Raw genomic sequence first — 13116 nt, forward strand, 5'->3', positions numbered from 1 at the left:
GGTCCCAGGGGACGACGGTCAACCGACTGCCAACCCCGACCTCATAAACGCGACCTTTCCTCTGACCAGGCCAGCGTGGAACTACAACACGGCAGAAGGTAGGGGACGGCTACACCTTTATCGCCAGACTCTAATGGCAGGTCTCCGGGCAGCTGCTCGCAAGCCCACTAATTTGGCTAAAGTATATTCTATTCTGCAGGGAAAGACAGAGAGCCCAGCCACCTACTTAGAAAGATTAATGGAAGCTTTTAGACAGTACACCCCCATAGATCCAGAGGCTCCAGGAAGTCAGGCAGCTGTTGTAATGTCTTTCGTAAATCAGGCAGCCCCAGATATTCAAAAAAACCTCCAGAAATTAGAAGACTTGGAAGGAAAGCGGATTCAAGACCTCCTTCAGATAGCCCAGCAGGTTTACAATAACAGAGATACTCCAGAGGAAAGGCAATTTAAGGCCACTGAAAAAATGACCAAGGTCCTGGCAGCAGTGGTACAGAAAGAGCATCTACAGCCAGAGTACACCCAACCTAGGCGGCCCCCCAGGCATGATAACCTGAGAAAAGGCCAATGTGCCTACTGCAAGGAGGCTGGCCACTAGGTAAGAGACTGCCCCAAAAAGAAACAACGAGGACAGGGACCCCCTAAGTCTACACCCGTACTAGTCACTCAAGATGAAGACTAGGGAAGACAGGGTTCGGATCCCCTCCCTGAACCTAGGGTAACTTTGCAAGTGGAGGGGTCCCCAGTCCAGTTCTTGGTCGATACGGGAGCACAGCACTCAGTCTTAGTTAAAACTAATAGGAAATTGTCCTCCAAGTCCTCGTGGGTACAAGGGGCCACAGGAGTTAAAAAATACCCATGGACAACACAAAGGACAGTAAACCTCGGAGCCAAGAATGTAACCCATTCTTTCCTGGTCATCCCTGAGAGCCCTTGTCCCCTATTAAGGAGAGACCTGCTAACTAAAATGGGAGCACAGATCCATTTCCTCCCTGAGGGGCCCGTCGTGACCAACTCCCACAATCAACCCGTGTCCGTCCTGACTATAACCCTAGAAGATGAGTACCGGCTCCACCAGGAGCGAGCGGCCCCTCACCAGGACATAGCAACCTGGCTCCAGCAATATCCAGAAGCTTAGGCGGAAACGGGGGGCTTAGGACTAGCAAAACACCGTCCTGCCTTGTTTGTTGAACTTAAGCCTAGGACAGACCCCATGTGGGTACGCCAATACCCGATGCCCCTAGAGGCCAAGAAAGGAATTGCCCCGCATATCCGCTGGCTCCTTGACCAAGAGGTCCTTTGCCCATGTCACTCGCCCTGGAATACTCCATTGTTGCCGGTACGAAAACCTAATAGTAGAGAATACAGACCTGTACAAGACTTAAGAGAAATCAATAAGAGGGTTGTGGACATACATCCAACTGTGCCTAACCCGTATACCCTCCTGAGTACCTTAAACCCTAAACATCAATGGTACACTGTTTTAGATTTGAAAGATGCTTTCTTCAGTTTGCCTTTAGCCCCTCAGAGCCAAAAGCTCTTCACCTTCGAGTGGAATGACCCTGATAAGGGCATAAGTGGCCAATTGACATGGACCAGGCTGCCGCAGGGATTTAAAAACTCTCCTACCCTGTTTGATGAGGCCCTCCATGAAGACCTGGGTGAGTACCGATGCAAACACCCTGAAATAACTTTACTACAGTATGTTGATGACCTCCTAATTGCTGCTGAGACCCAAGAAGCTTGCATCCAAGGGACCAAAGGTCTCTTACAAGCTCTGGGGAATCTGGGCTACCAAGCCTCGGCAAAGAAAGCTCAAATCTGTAAGCCAGAGGTAACATATCTGAGGTACCTGCTCAAAGAAGGGCAGCGCTGGTTAACAGCGCTGGAAACAAACTGTTCTGCATATCCCCAGGCCACAATCCACCAGACAAGTGAGGGAATTCCTGGGGTCGGCAGGATTTTGCAGACTATGGATACCTAGGTTCGCAGAACTGGCTAAACCCTTGTATCAGGCAACCCGGGGGCAGCAGCCATTTAATTGGACAGACAAAGCCGAATAGGCTTTCCAACAGATTAAAACCGCCTTACTCTCTGCGCCTGCACTGGGGCTACCTGATGTTACCAAGCCCTTCCCCCTATATGTGGACGAGAATACGGGTGTCGCCAAGGCGGTAATAACTCAGAACTTAGGCCCCTGGCGGAGGCCAGTTGCCTACCTGTCAAAGAAGTTAGACCCAGTGGCTGCCGGGTGGCCCCCTTGTCTCCGAATGATTGCGGCCACGGCTCTGATGGTGCAAGATGCTGATAAACTTGTCATGGGACAAGAATTGCGGGTCGTTACTCCACATGCCATCGAAGGTGTACTCAAACAGCCACCTAATCGATGGATGAGTAACACCCGGCTCACCCACTACCAAGGACTACTACTAAATCCTCTCAGGATAACTTTCCTGCCCCCAACGACCTTAAACCCTGCCTCGCTGCTGCCCAACCCGGACCTGGACGCCCCACTCCATGACTGCACCAAGATACTAGCTCAGGTGCACGGAGTTCGAGAAGACCTGCAGGACCGCCCACTTCCTGACGCCGACCTCGTCTGGTTCACTGATGGGAGCAGCTTCATGCATCAAGGCCAGAGGTACACTGGAGCGGCAGTGACTTCAGAGACTGAGGTAATCTGGGCGGAACCCCTGCCCCCGGGGACATCGGCCCAGAAGGCCGAACTGATAGCGCTCACCCAAGCTCTTACCTTAGGGGAGGGGAAGAAGCTGACAGTATATACAGACAGCCGATATGCTTTTGCAACGGCGCATATACATGGGGCCATTTACAGGGAGCGAGGGTTACTGACGGCTGAAGGAAAAGAAATAAAAAACAAGCAAGAGATCCTAGCCCTGCTAACAGCCCTATGGAGGCCAGAAAAGTTAGCCATTGTGCATTGCCCAGGGCATCAGAAACCAACTACTCCAACTGCTCAAGGCAACTTTCTGGCAGACCAAACTGCAAGGAATGTGGCAAAGGCTCCCAGCCAACTCCCTTACACTCCAGCTCCCTGACCTGGGCTCCCAGGACTTGCCAAATTTCCCTGAATATTCAGAACAAGATCTCCAGTGGATTGACAAACTTCCCCTGAAACAAGTCCAGAATAGGTGGTGGACTGATACTAATGACCAAACCATCCTACCAGAAAAATTAGGACAACAGGTGTTAGAACACATCCACCGAACCACCCACCTGGGGGCCCGGCGGATGATAGACCTGATCAGACGCTCCAAGCTCAAAATCAGACATATAGCTGAGACGGCCAGCAGTATCGTGACAAGTTGCAAAGTCTGCCAGCTTAACAACGCATACCCCCAATCTCAAGCTGCAACAGGAAAAAGGCTCAGGGGAACCAGGCCCGGTATCTACTGGGAAGTAGATTTTACTGAAATAAAGCCAGGAAAGTACGGGTACCGGTACTTACTTGTCTTTGTAGATACTTTTTCAGGGTGGACTGAAGCATTCCCAACCAAAAGAGAAACTACTCAGGTCGTAGCAAAGAAAATTCTGGAAGATATCCTTCCCAGGTATGGCTTCCCCGTCCAGATAAGGTCAGATAACGGGCCCGCTTTCGTCGCTAAGGTAAGTCAGGATTTGGCTTCCATCCTTAGGGCAAATTGGAAACTCCATTGCGCTTATAGGCCCCAGAGTTCAGGACAGGTAGAAAGGATGAATCGGACCTTAAAAGAGACCTTAACTAAATTGACTATGGAGACTGGCGCTAATTAGGTAGTCCTTCTCCCCTACGCTCTGTTCCGGGGCCCGTAATACCCCTTACAGACTGGGCCTTACCCCTTATGAAATCATGTATGGTAGACCCCCACCCCTAGTTCCCAGCCTAAAAGATGATCTGCTCAAGTCTGAAACAGAAAATGTCTCTGAACTCTTATTTTCCCTACAAGCCTTGCAGAAAATTCATCAAGAAATCTGGCCCAAGCTGAAGGAACTATATGAGACCAGTCCCCCGCCGACACCCCATCCGTACCAGCCGGGAGACTGGGTCCTGGTCAAGCGACACCGACAAGAGACCCTAGAACCCAGGTAGAAAGGACCACTCCAGGTACTCCTAACCACACCCACCGCCCTAAAGGTAGAAGGCATCACGTCGTGGATCCACTACACCCACGTCAAGCCAGTGGACCCAACCTCCGACCTCCTGGGACCAATCACAGCGGCGGCTGAAGCACCGGACATGTGGACTGTGGACAGAGCTAAGAACAACCCCTTAAAACTCACCCTGAGCCGACAGCATAGCTCACTGCAAACATGCAGTTAGGTAGTCTGACTCTAACGTTGGTCGCCCTAGTGGCCGCTAGGGAAAACATAAAGCCAGCTCCTAATCCCTTTGTCTGGAGATTCTGGCTTTATGAAAACTAAACCCACCCTGGGCAACCTCATAAGCCCAGGAAATTAGTGGCCAGTGCAGATTGCCCCTCCTCAGGGTGCAATAGCCCAATTTTACTAAATTTTACCGATTTCCCAATAGCCAAACCAGTGGCACCAATGATATGCTTCGAGTATGATCAGACTCAATACAATTGTAAGCACTATTGGTGGCACCAAAGTGCCGGCTGCCCTTATAACTATTGTATCGTCCATAAATACCAATGGTGGGGTGGAAAAGAACAGATAGATCCCAGATGGCCCTTCCGTCGTAGACGAGATGGAGACCTTTCATATACATGGATAGTTAGAGACCCCTAGAACTCCCGCTGGACCACGCCTCAACACAGGGCTGTATACTACTCCTCCGCCTCCACATGGCCTAGCAGTCACCTCTATCTGTGGCGGGGTCTAGTGCAGGTACGGCCCCTGGTCCATGGAAATATCCAGCGACAAGAAAACCGCCTGACACAAGATTTACGTCCTTTTTCCTGGTTAAAATTATTGCAAGAAGGATTAGAACTTGCTAACCTTACAGGACTTCACAGCCTGTCTGGCTGCTTTCTGTGTGCCACTCTAGGGCATCCACCGCTAACCGCTGTCCCCCTGCCATGAGGATCCTCTACCTCTGCCCAAGCTAACAACCACCGAAACCTCTCATATGCCCCTATCCCTAACGTGCCACTATACCTAAACCCCAGTCAAGAAAAGTTTCACTACTGTTTCTCAGGAACTAATTCCAGCCTCTGCAGCATCACTGCAACGCCCCCTAATATCACCTTAAGGGCTCCGTCAGGCATATTCTTCTGGTGTAATAGAACATTATCTAAAAACCTATCAAGCCCCTCTGTTACCAACCTACTGTGTCTTCCTGTCACATTAGTTCCCCGGTTGACTCTACTTACTGCCGGAGAGTTCCTAAGGTATACCGGTAACTGGACTAGTGCTGTTATTCACCCAGTCCCTAGACCGAGACCTGCACGAGCCATATTTCTCCCCCTCATTGCAGGAATCTCCCTCACCGCATCCTTCATGGCAGCCGGACTGGCGGGGGGAGCCTTAGGTCACACCCTCATAGAAAGTAACAAGCTGTACCAACAATTTGCCGTTGCTATAGAGGAGTCAGCTGAGTCCCTTGCCTCCCTCCAGCGGCAGCTCACGTCCCTAGCACAGGTAACCTTGCGGAACCGGAGGGCCTTAGACCTACTCACTGCTGAAAAAGAAGGTACGTGTATGTTCCTAAAAGAAGACTGTTGTTTCTACATAAATGAATCAGGACTTGTGGAGGACCGGGTCCAACAGTTACGCAAGTTAAGCACAGAAGTAAGAACATGGCAGTTTGTTTCAGCTGCAGACCAATGGTGGAACTCATCTATGTTTTCTCTGTTAGCCTCCTTCCTTAGACCCCTGCTGAGTCTTCTATTTCTGCTTACCGTAGGACCTTGTGTTGTTAACAGAATTTTGCAGTTCGTTAGAGAAAGATTTGACACTGTACAACTCATGGTCCTCAGAGCCCAATACCAACCTGTAGACGCTGAAACAGAATCAGACTTGTAAGACCCAAGATTGGCTCTACAGATACCTGAAAAGAAGGGGGGAATGAGAGGAGCCGGGCACATTCCTCAGCCCCGGGCTCAAAACAAACAAGCCCAATACAAACACATCCCATCCTCCCATCCCACCACATATCGCCATATATCTCTCAAACTTCCTGAGCCCAGTACAAACACATCACATCCTCCCATCCCACCACATATCGCCATATATCTCTCAAACTTCCTGAGCCCAGTACAAACACCACCTGGAAAAGTCTCCGATAAGGAGGCAGCCGTTCAAAGTTTTACTGAAAGCGCGGGAACCAAAAGAATTCCTTTGTTCCCCTGTAACTTTCGGGCTATAAAAAGCAAACACTCGCATTGTTCGGGGCCCTCTTGTATGCTGTGTAATGGAAGGACCAAGTTCGAACTTGTCGTAAAGATCCTTGCCGCTTGGCTTTGACTCTGGACTCTGGTGGTCTTCTTTAGAGAACAGAGGGTCTGGGCATAACACACCAACACACCCAGCTAATTTTTTTTAGTAGACACGAGGTCTTGTTATGTGCCCAGGCTGGTCTTCAACTTCTGAGTTCAAGTGATACTCCTGCCTCAGCCTCCCAAAGTGCCGGGCTTACAGGCATGAGCCACCGCATCTCACCCAAAGTATCTTAATTCTGTGTTTTCATCTTCCCTAGAACCTAGGCTCTTTGGGGACCAGAAATGAATCTTTCATTTCTATATCCCCAGTGCCTAGCATGGTGCATGGTCCACAGTAGACACAAAAAATCTTTACTAATTGAATGAGGTCATGACTGTAATCAGCAATTTATCATTTGAATTATGCATAATTATAAAAATATTATTTAATTTTAAATAGTCCTAGACATGCATAACATGTCAACATCACAGTGAAACCTGTTTAACAGATGCAGGTCAAGGACTGAACTAAGTTTGTCCATTATTCTCACTATAAATGCTGGGACACAAGATAGCGCAGTCCTAAGAGGACAAAACCAGAGCATCAAGTGTCTCACTCTGTAGGATCCTAAGCCACATAAAAAGGACCATTTTAGTCAACTCTTCATTGAAGGTCCAAATTCAAAGAATCCACATCTCCTCCAATCTGAAGGTGAGATAAACCCCTCCCGCCACACCACAGCTTCTGCCACTGCCACTCAAGCCAGAAGTGTAAGTGAAGTCAAGAATGACTCTATTATTCATTGGAATAACAGCACCGTATGTGGGCTACACATTTAGGCCACGTGCAGTGGGCACTGCTATTTTGGTCCATCCAGCACCCACTCCCTCTACTTGTAAAATATTGAAGTTCCTTTCCAAAACCATTTCTTAAGCTTTCTAAGTGGCCCAGGGGTACTGGATAACTCTATCCTACTTCCCACGACCCACTAAGCCTGGCCAACCATAGCATTCTTTTGATCACAGAGATGTAATTAGGGATAGGCCCAAGACCCAATCAAAGTTCATCTTTGAACTTTTGCTGGAGCTACCAGGAAAGAACTTTTTCTCTTCTCATTATCTTATCAGTAGGAGAAAGGACATTACCTGACAATGGAGCAGAAGAGCCAAGAGATAGCCAAAGAGAAAGGCCTTGGAGATGCTGCCTGAGGCCCTGTATCCGGGTGTGTCTGGGACCATATTTACTCTTGAACTTCCAACCAGGAGAGCTATAAATGTCCCCTCCAGTTTTTTCCTGCTTAAGCCAGTCTTGTCTTTTTTTCACTTGCTAGTGATTTTTGTCTTGTACACAAAGATGAAATAAGATCATACATAACTTTTTTGTGTAACTTCTCCTTTTCCTTCTTTCCTCTCCTCAGCCCTAACATTAAAAGCTAAAGGCTCTTGTTCTGAGTCCCTTCTAATAAAATAAAATAAAATAAAATAAAATAAAATAAAATAAAATAAAATAAGCTAAAGGCTCATGAGAAAGCTGGGTGAATAAGAGAAGCATGCTCTCTGGATCTGTCCACAAACCCCTGCCTTATCTATCTATACAGGGCTTATCTATCTTTACCATTCTGTCACCCTCCTGCCTCTACAAACAGACACTAATCATAGATGAAATGACATTCAAAGTTTCTTGCAGTTCTGAGCTATATGATTCCATTAAGCCGCAGTTGCCTCACTGTAAAGTGGGAGACAATCTCTCTCACAGGATTCTCAGGAGGATGAATAGAGCAAAAGAATACTTTACAAATGTTTCTTGAAAGAGGATGTGACCTTCTTTATTCCCAAGGCAGTTTCTCAATATTGTATCCACCATAAAAGGAAATAGGTCATTCAAGAAATTATTACAGAATGCCTAAAATGTACAAGGCACGTGGAAGATATAGAGATTAAAACATCTAAAAATGCTTCCAATGTAGAATATCAGACAACTACAAAACTAGCACTACATTAGGGCCGGGCAAGCGATCGAGACTATCCTGGCCAACATGGTAAAACCCCATCTCAACTAAAAATACAAAAATTTGCCAGGCGTGGTGGTGGATGCCTGTAGTCCCAGCTACTTGGGAGGCTGAGGCAGGAGAATCACTTGAACCCAGGAGGCAGAGGTTGTGGTGAGCCGAGATTGCGCCACTGCACTCCAGCTTGTGCGACAGAGCAAGACTCCGTCTCAAAAACAAAACAAAACATAAACAAAAACAAACAAAAAAAACACTAGCACTATATTAAAGAAAATATACAAGCTGTCATCAAACAACAACAAAATAAGCTATGGGAACTGAGAGGATAGAAAAACTACTTCTTTGTAGGAGGTGGAAAGGTTTCATGGAAGAGACGACATTCGATTGTGCCTGGATGCCCAGGGAAGCATTACCAGACAGAAACCTCCTCAGACAGGAAATCAAGACTGACTTTATCCACAAGTACAGACATGCTACCTACAATCTTAGCATCCGATGATCCTAAATGCCTTTCAAATAACTCTTCTAAAAGATAAAAGCAGACTAAAACATTTTGCTTCCTTGTTACACAATCATAAGCCGTGCAGAAAACTGTTAAGATAATTTTCTCAATGAGAATTGTATTTTTATAACCAGAGGGAATACACATCAAATTTTTAAATGTCTATATTGTTTCCCAGACAATTCTAATTGCCATAACTTTCCAGTGAAACTGAAAATTTCTTGAGGGCAAAGCCCAGTGTTATTTCTCTGTGTCCCTCACCTTGCCACACATTCATTGTATGAATATAGAAAAACAAAAAAAGACTTACCGAAAAAGTGTTACATCAAAAAGTGCGAACAGGTCACTCCCAGATCTTAAATCACTTATGTTTCCCAGCACACACCATGCATTTCCACAGTGTGCCATGTGTTGATACTATTCTCCTTCTTGGAATGTCCTTGAATCTGAAATTCCATTCCCAGCTCCTAAAAATATTTCCTCCAAGGCCTAGCTCAAATGTGACCTTTTCTTTGAGGCACTACTTGACTTGTCCATGAAGAATGAATTCTTTCTTCCTCTCCAGGTACTCTGGACATATTTCTCCTATAGTATTCTCACTACAGAAAAAAGATGCTTACGTGTGTGTGTGTGTGTGTGTGTGTGTGTGAGAGAGAGAGAGAGAGAGAAACACCTACCAGAGTGTAAATGCCATGTGGGTAGTGTATGGGTCTTTTCCTGTATGCCCAGCACATAGGATGAATCTTATATAACAAGTGTTATACAGTAATGTACCAAATAAACATTTGTTGAATTAAACCAAATAAACAGAAAACAAAGAGAAAAAAAAAAAAAAAAGCAGAACCACCACTATGATCATTTACTTCTCCTGAAATATTGGAGTTCCTGAATTTAGAATAAATGGCAAAGTGTCAGAATTAGACCAAAGTCATCTGCACATGAACTAAGACATTTGCAACAAGACTACTTCAGGTTCAGTCATTAGGTTGTGCCCTTGAAGGCTTGAAGGTATATTCTCATCAACCACTAATTTGTTAATAAATTGAGATGCCCCTAAACAGTGTAGAAAGCAGACTATAAGAACTGGCCAAAGATGACCCATATAGCATCAATCAAGACACAAAACCACTCTATAGGGATGAAAAATGTACATCTTGTAAACATAATTCAAAAGATTCTAGCATCCACATCCATTCTGGAACCCATAGGAAAACAGAATGTTTAAAAATGAGAAATGTCAGGGCTTGCCAGAGGAATCTAGACAAAATTATGAGACAGACCAATGCATATATGCAAATGAGATGGCTCCCTATTAAAAAATAGAGAAACAGATGCAAGGATTTCTCCTTAGAAAGAGGGAGAGATTGGCCGGGGGCGGTGGCACATGTCTGTAATCCCAGCACTTTGGGAGGCCGAGGCGGGCGGATCACAAGGTCAGGAGATTGAGACTATCCAGCCAACATGGTGAAATCCCATCTCTATTAAAAATACAAAAATTAGCTGGGCATGGTTGCTTGTGCCTGTAATCCCAGCTACTTGGGAGGCTGAGGCAGGAAGGAGAATCGTTTGAACCCAGGAGGTGGAGACTGCAGTGAGCGGAGATGGCGCCACTGCACTCCAGCCTGGCAACACAACTAGACTCCTTCTGAAAAAAAAAAAAAAAAGAAAGAGGGAGAGATTGATTATCAATTATCGGCAAGTTAGAGAGGAATTAAAATCAAGTATGGCCAATACACACTAAAACAGTAATCAGGAGTCTTCAACACACAGAAGATACACAATGCTGCAGGGCATGCTCTAAGGGGTAACAGAAAAAAAATTAAAGACCAAAAATTATACAGGATGGAAAAACAATGAGAAGCCCATGTATCAACCTCCTACACTCTACACCTGAGAGACTAAATCATGGTCCTGACCCTATCACCCTCACAGTCCAATTGGGGAGAGACATCAGCAGAAAAACATCTTTAATAATTGTTATGTCGGAGTAAACACATACTACTGAGGCAGGATATGGAAATACTGAAGGAGAGAGAAAGAGAGGCGGTCAGGTAAAACCTGCTGTGGATGTTACCTCTCACCTAAGCCCTAAATATTAGTCAGGATTAACCCAAAGAAAAGAAAAATGGAATGGGAAAAGGATAGGGTCCGCTAAGTAAACAAGAAAGAGCACTAGTTTAAGAGTCAGAACACCTGACTTCTAGTTCCATAAATTGTTTCGACAACACACCAACATGCAAAATACCGGGCAGACAGAATGAAGTAATAGTTTTTTGTTTTTTCTTTTTTTTTTCCCGACACGGAGTCTTGCTCTGTCGCCCAGGCTGGAGTGCAGTGGCACGATCTCCGCTCACTGCAACCTCTGCCTCCCAGGTTCAAGCAATTACCCTGCCTCAGCCTCCCGAGTAGCTGGGATGACAGGCGCCCGCCACCACGTCCAGCTAATTTTTGTATTTTTAGTAGAGACGGGGTTTCATCATGTTGGCCAGGCTGGTCTCGAACCCCTGACCTCGTGATCCGCCCGCCTCGGCCTCCCAAAGTGCTGGGATTACAGGCATGTGAGCCACCGCGCCCGGTCAGTAAGTTATTTATATATCCTGGCACCTAACACATAGAGGCGCTAAGCAAGACACAGATAAATAATAGTAATAAAACAACTACAGTTTGCTTAGTCCTTCCTATGTGCTAAAGTGCTAAGAATAGCAGGCTAAACAATACAAGCCCTTGTCCTCAAGCAGAGTGTACTCGAGGAGACTACAGATAAGTATACAACCCTGTTGAAGATACTGAGACCCAGGATCCTAATTTATTCCGTTAATAAGAGAGGAAATGGTGATTTAAACCATAATTTGATTGACTTAAAATTCTGAGACTCTCATCAAGAGAACAGGTTGGAGGGAGGAAGAAATAGGGGGTAAAGAAGTAACAATAATCCTCAAACCAAACTCCCTAATGGTCAATTAAACGGAGTCTTCCGGTGAGGCACAGAGGAAGAACTCCTCATACGGGATCAGCAGGTGCTCGATTTGAGGTGTGGTTATAACCTTTACTTCCTTTCCTACTAGTCCCTTGCTTTGCCTACTCCAACCCGGTCCAGTAACCCAGCAGCCCCCACCCGCCTTGGAAGAATCGATGGAGCACCTTTGAGTGCGCGAGCGGCCGCTCTCCGGGTACGGAGCCCGGAGCGTTAGCCTCCCGCGAGTATCGGTGAGCGGCTCCCGAACTGCCATGGACGCCAGGCCGCTGGGGCGTGCCGCAGCCGCAAGAACCCGCAAGGGACCCCGCGACCGCACTGGTCCCGGCCTCCTCGCTCCCTGCCGCTCCACACAGCAGCGAGAGCAGCAGCAGCAAGAGGACGCGACCCGACTCAGGGTAGCGTCCACAAACCAGCCCTAGTGCGGGCGCAGCCATGTTGTCCCGCGAGCCATGTGACCCATTGGGTCACGTGGCTGAGCCCTCCTTAAAGGGGCAGAATTTTGAGATGACACGAAGTGGCCAGGAGAGTTGTTCTTCACTTTTAAATAGGTTCTTTTTTGGCGCTCCTGCTTGCCTGTGCTGACGTCAAAACGCAGCAAAACACAAAACTCAAGGCCTTCCACAGACCGTGCACCCCTTTATGATTTCTTGGTTGAAAAATGACAATCAAATTTGTTGGGCATTTGCTAAGTGCCAGAGTACTATGCTAAGCACTTCACTTTTTAAAATCTCATTTCATCCTCACAAAGACCCTGTAATATTGTGTTCACAGAACAGTGAAGTGACTTGCCCAACATCATGACATAAATATCAAAAGCAAGATTTAAATGCAGAGAATCTAACTTTAAACCCTGAGTTTTAACCATTATCTTGTACTGCAGACAATTAAATAAGTTCCTCCTAACAAGAAATAGAGAGGAAGATGAACATGTGTAAGGATACTTTACCAAGGGATAAGGAAATCCAGACTGTGGGATATGCAAAACAATGGTTCTCAAAGTGTCCTTCCTGAGTGCAGTATTGGCATCACCTGGGAAAGTGTTAGAAATGCAATATGGAGGTGGGGCATGGTGGCTCACTCCTGCAATCCCAGCACTTTGGGAGGCCGAGGCAAGCGGATCATGAGGTCAGGAGATCAGACCATCCTTGCTAACATGGTGAAACCCCCATCTCTACTAAAAATACAAAAAATTAGCCAGGCATGGTGGGGCACACCTGTAGTCCCAGCTACTTGGGAGGCCAAGGCAGGAGA

General features: G+C 46.6%; 1 protein-coding gene across 2 annotated transcripts in view; it reads right to left on the reverse strand.

Moving 5' to 3' along the window:
* Positions 1-12323, reverse strand: part of SUMF1 (sulfatase modifying factor 1) — a 113632-nt gene extending 101309 nt beyond the window's left edge. For both annotated transcript variants that reach the window (XM_015130371.3, XM_015130369.3), the window contains exon 1: positions 12030-12323. In XM_015130371.3, the coding sequence (XP_014985857.3) occupies positions 12030-12299 (270 nt within the window). In that variant the 5' untranslated portion in view covers positions 12300-12323. The remainder of the gene's footprint in view (positions 1-12029) is intronic.
* Positions 12324-13116: the final 793 nt, after the last annotated feature.

The sequence above is a fragment of the Macaca mulatta genome, chromosome 2 (assembly GCF_049350105.2).
Source record: "Macaca mulatta isolate MMU2019108-1 chromosome 2, T2T-MMU8v2.0, whole genome shotgun sequence".
Lineage (NCBI taxonomy): Eukaryota > Metazoa > Chordata > Mammalia > Primates > Cercopithecidae > Macaca > Macaca mulatta.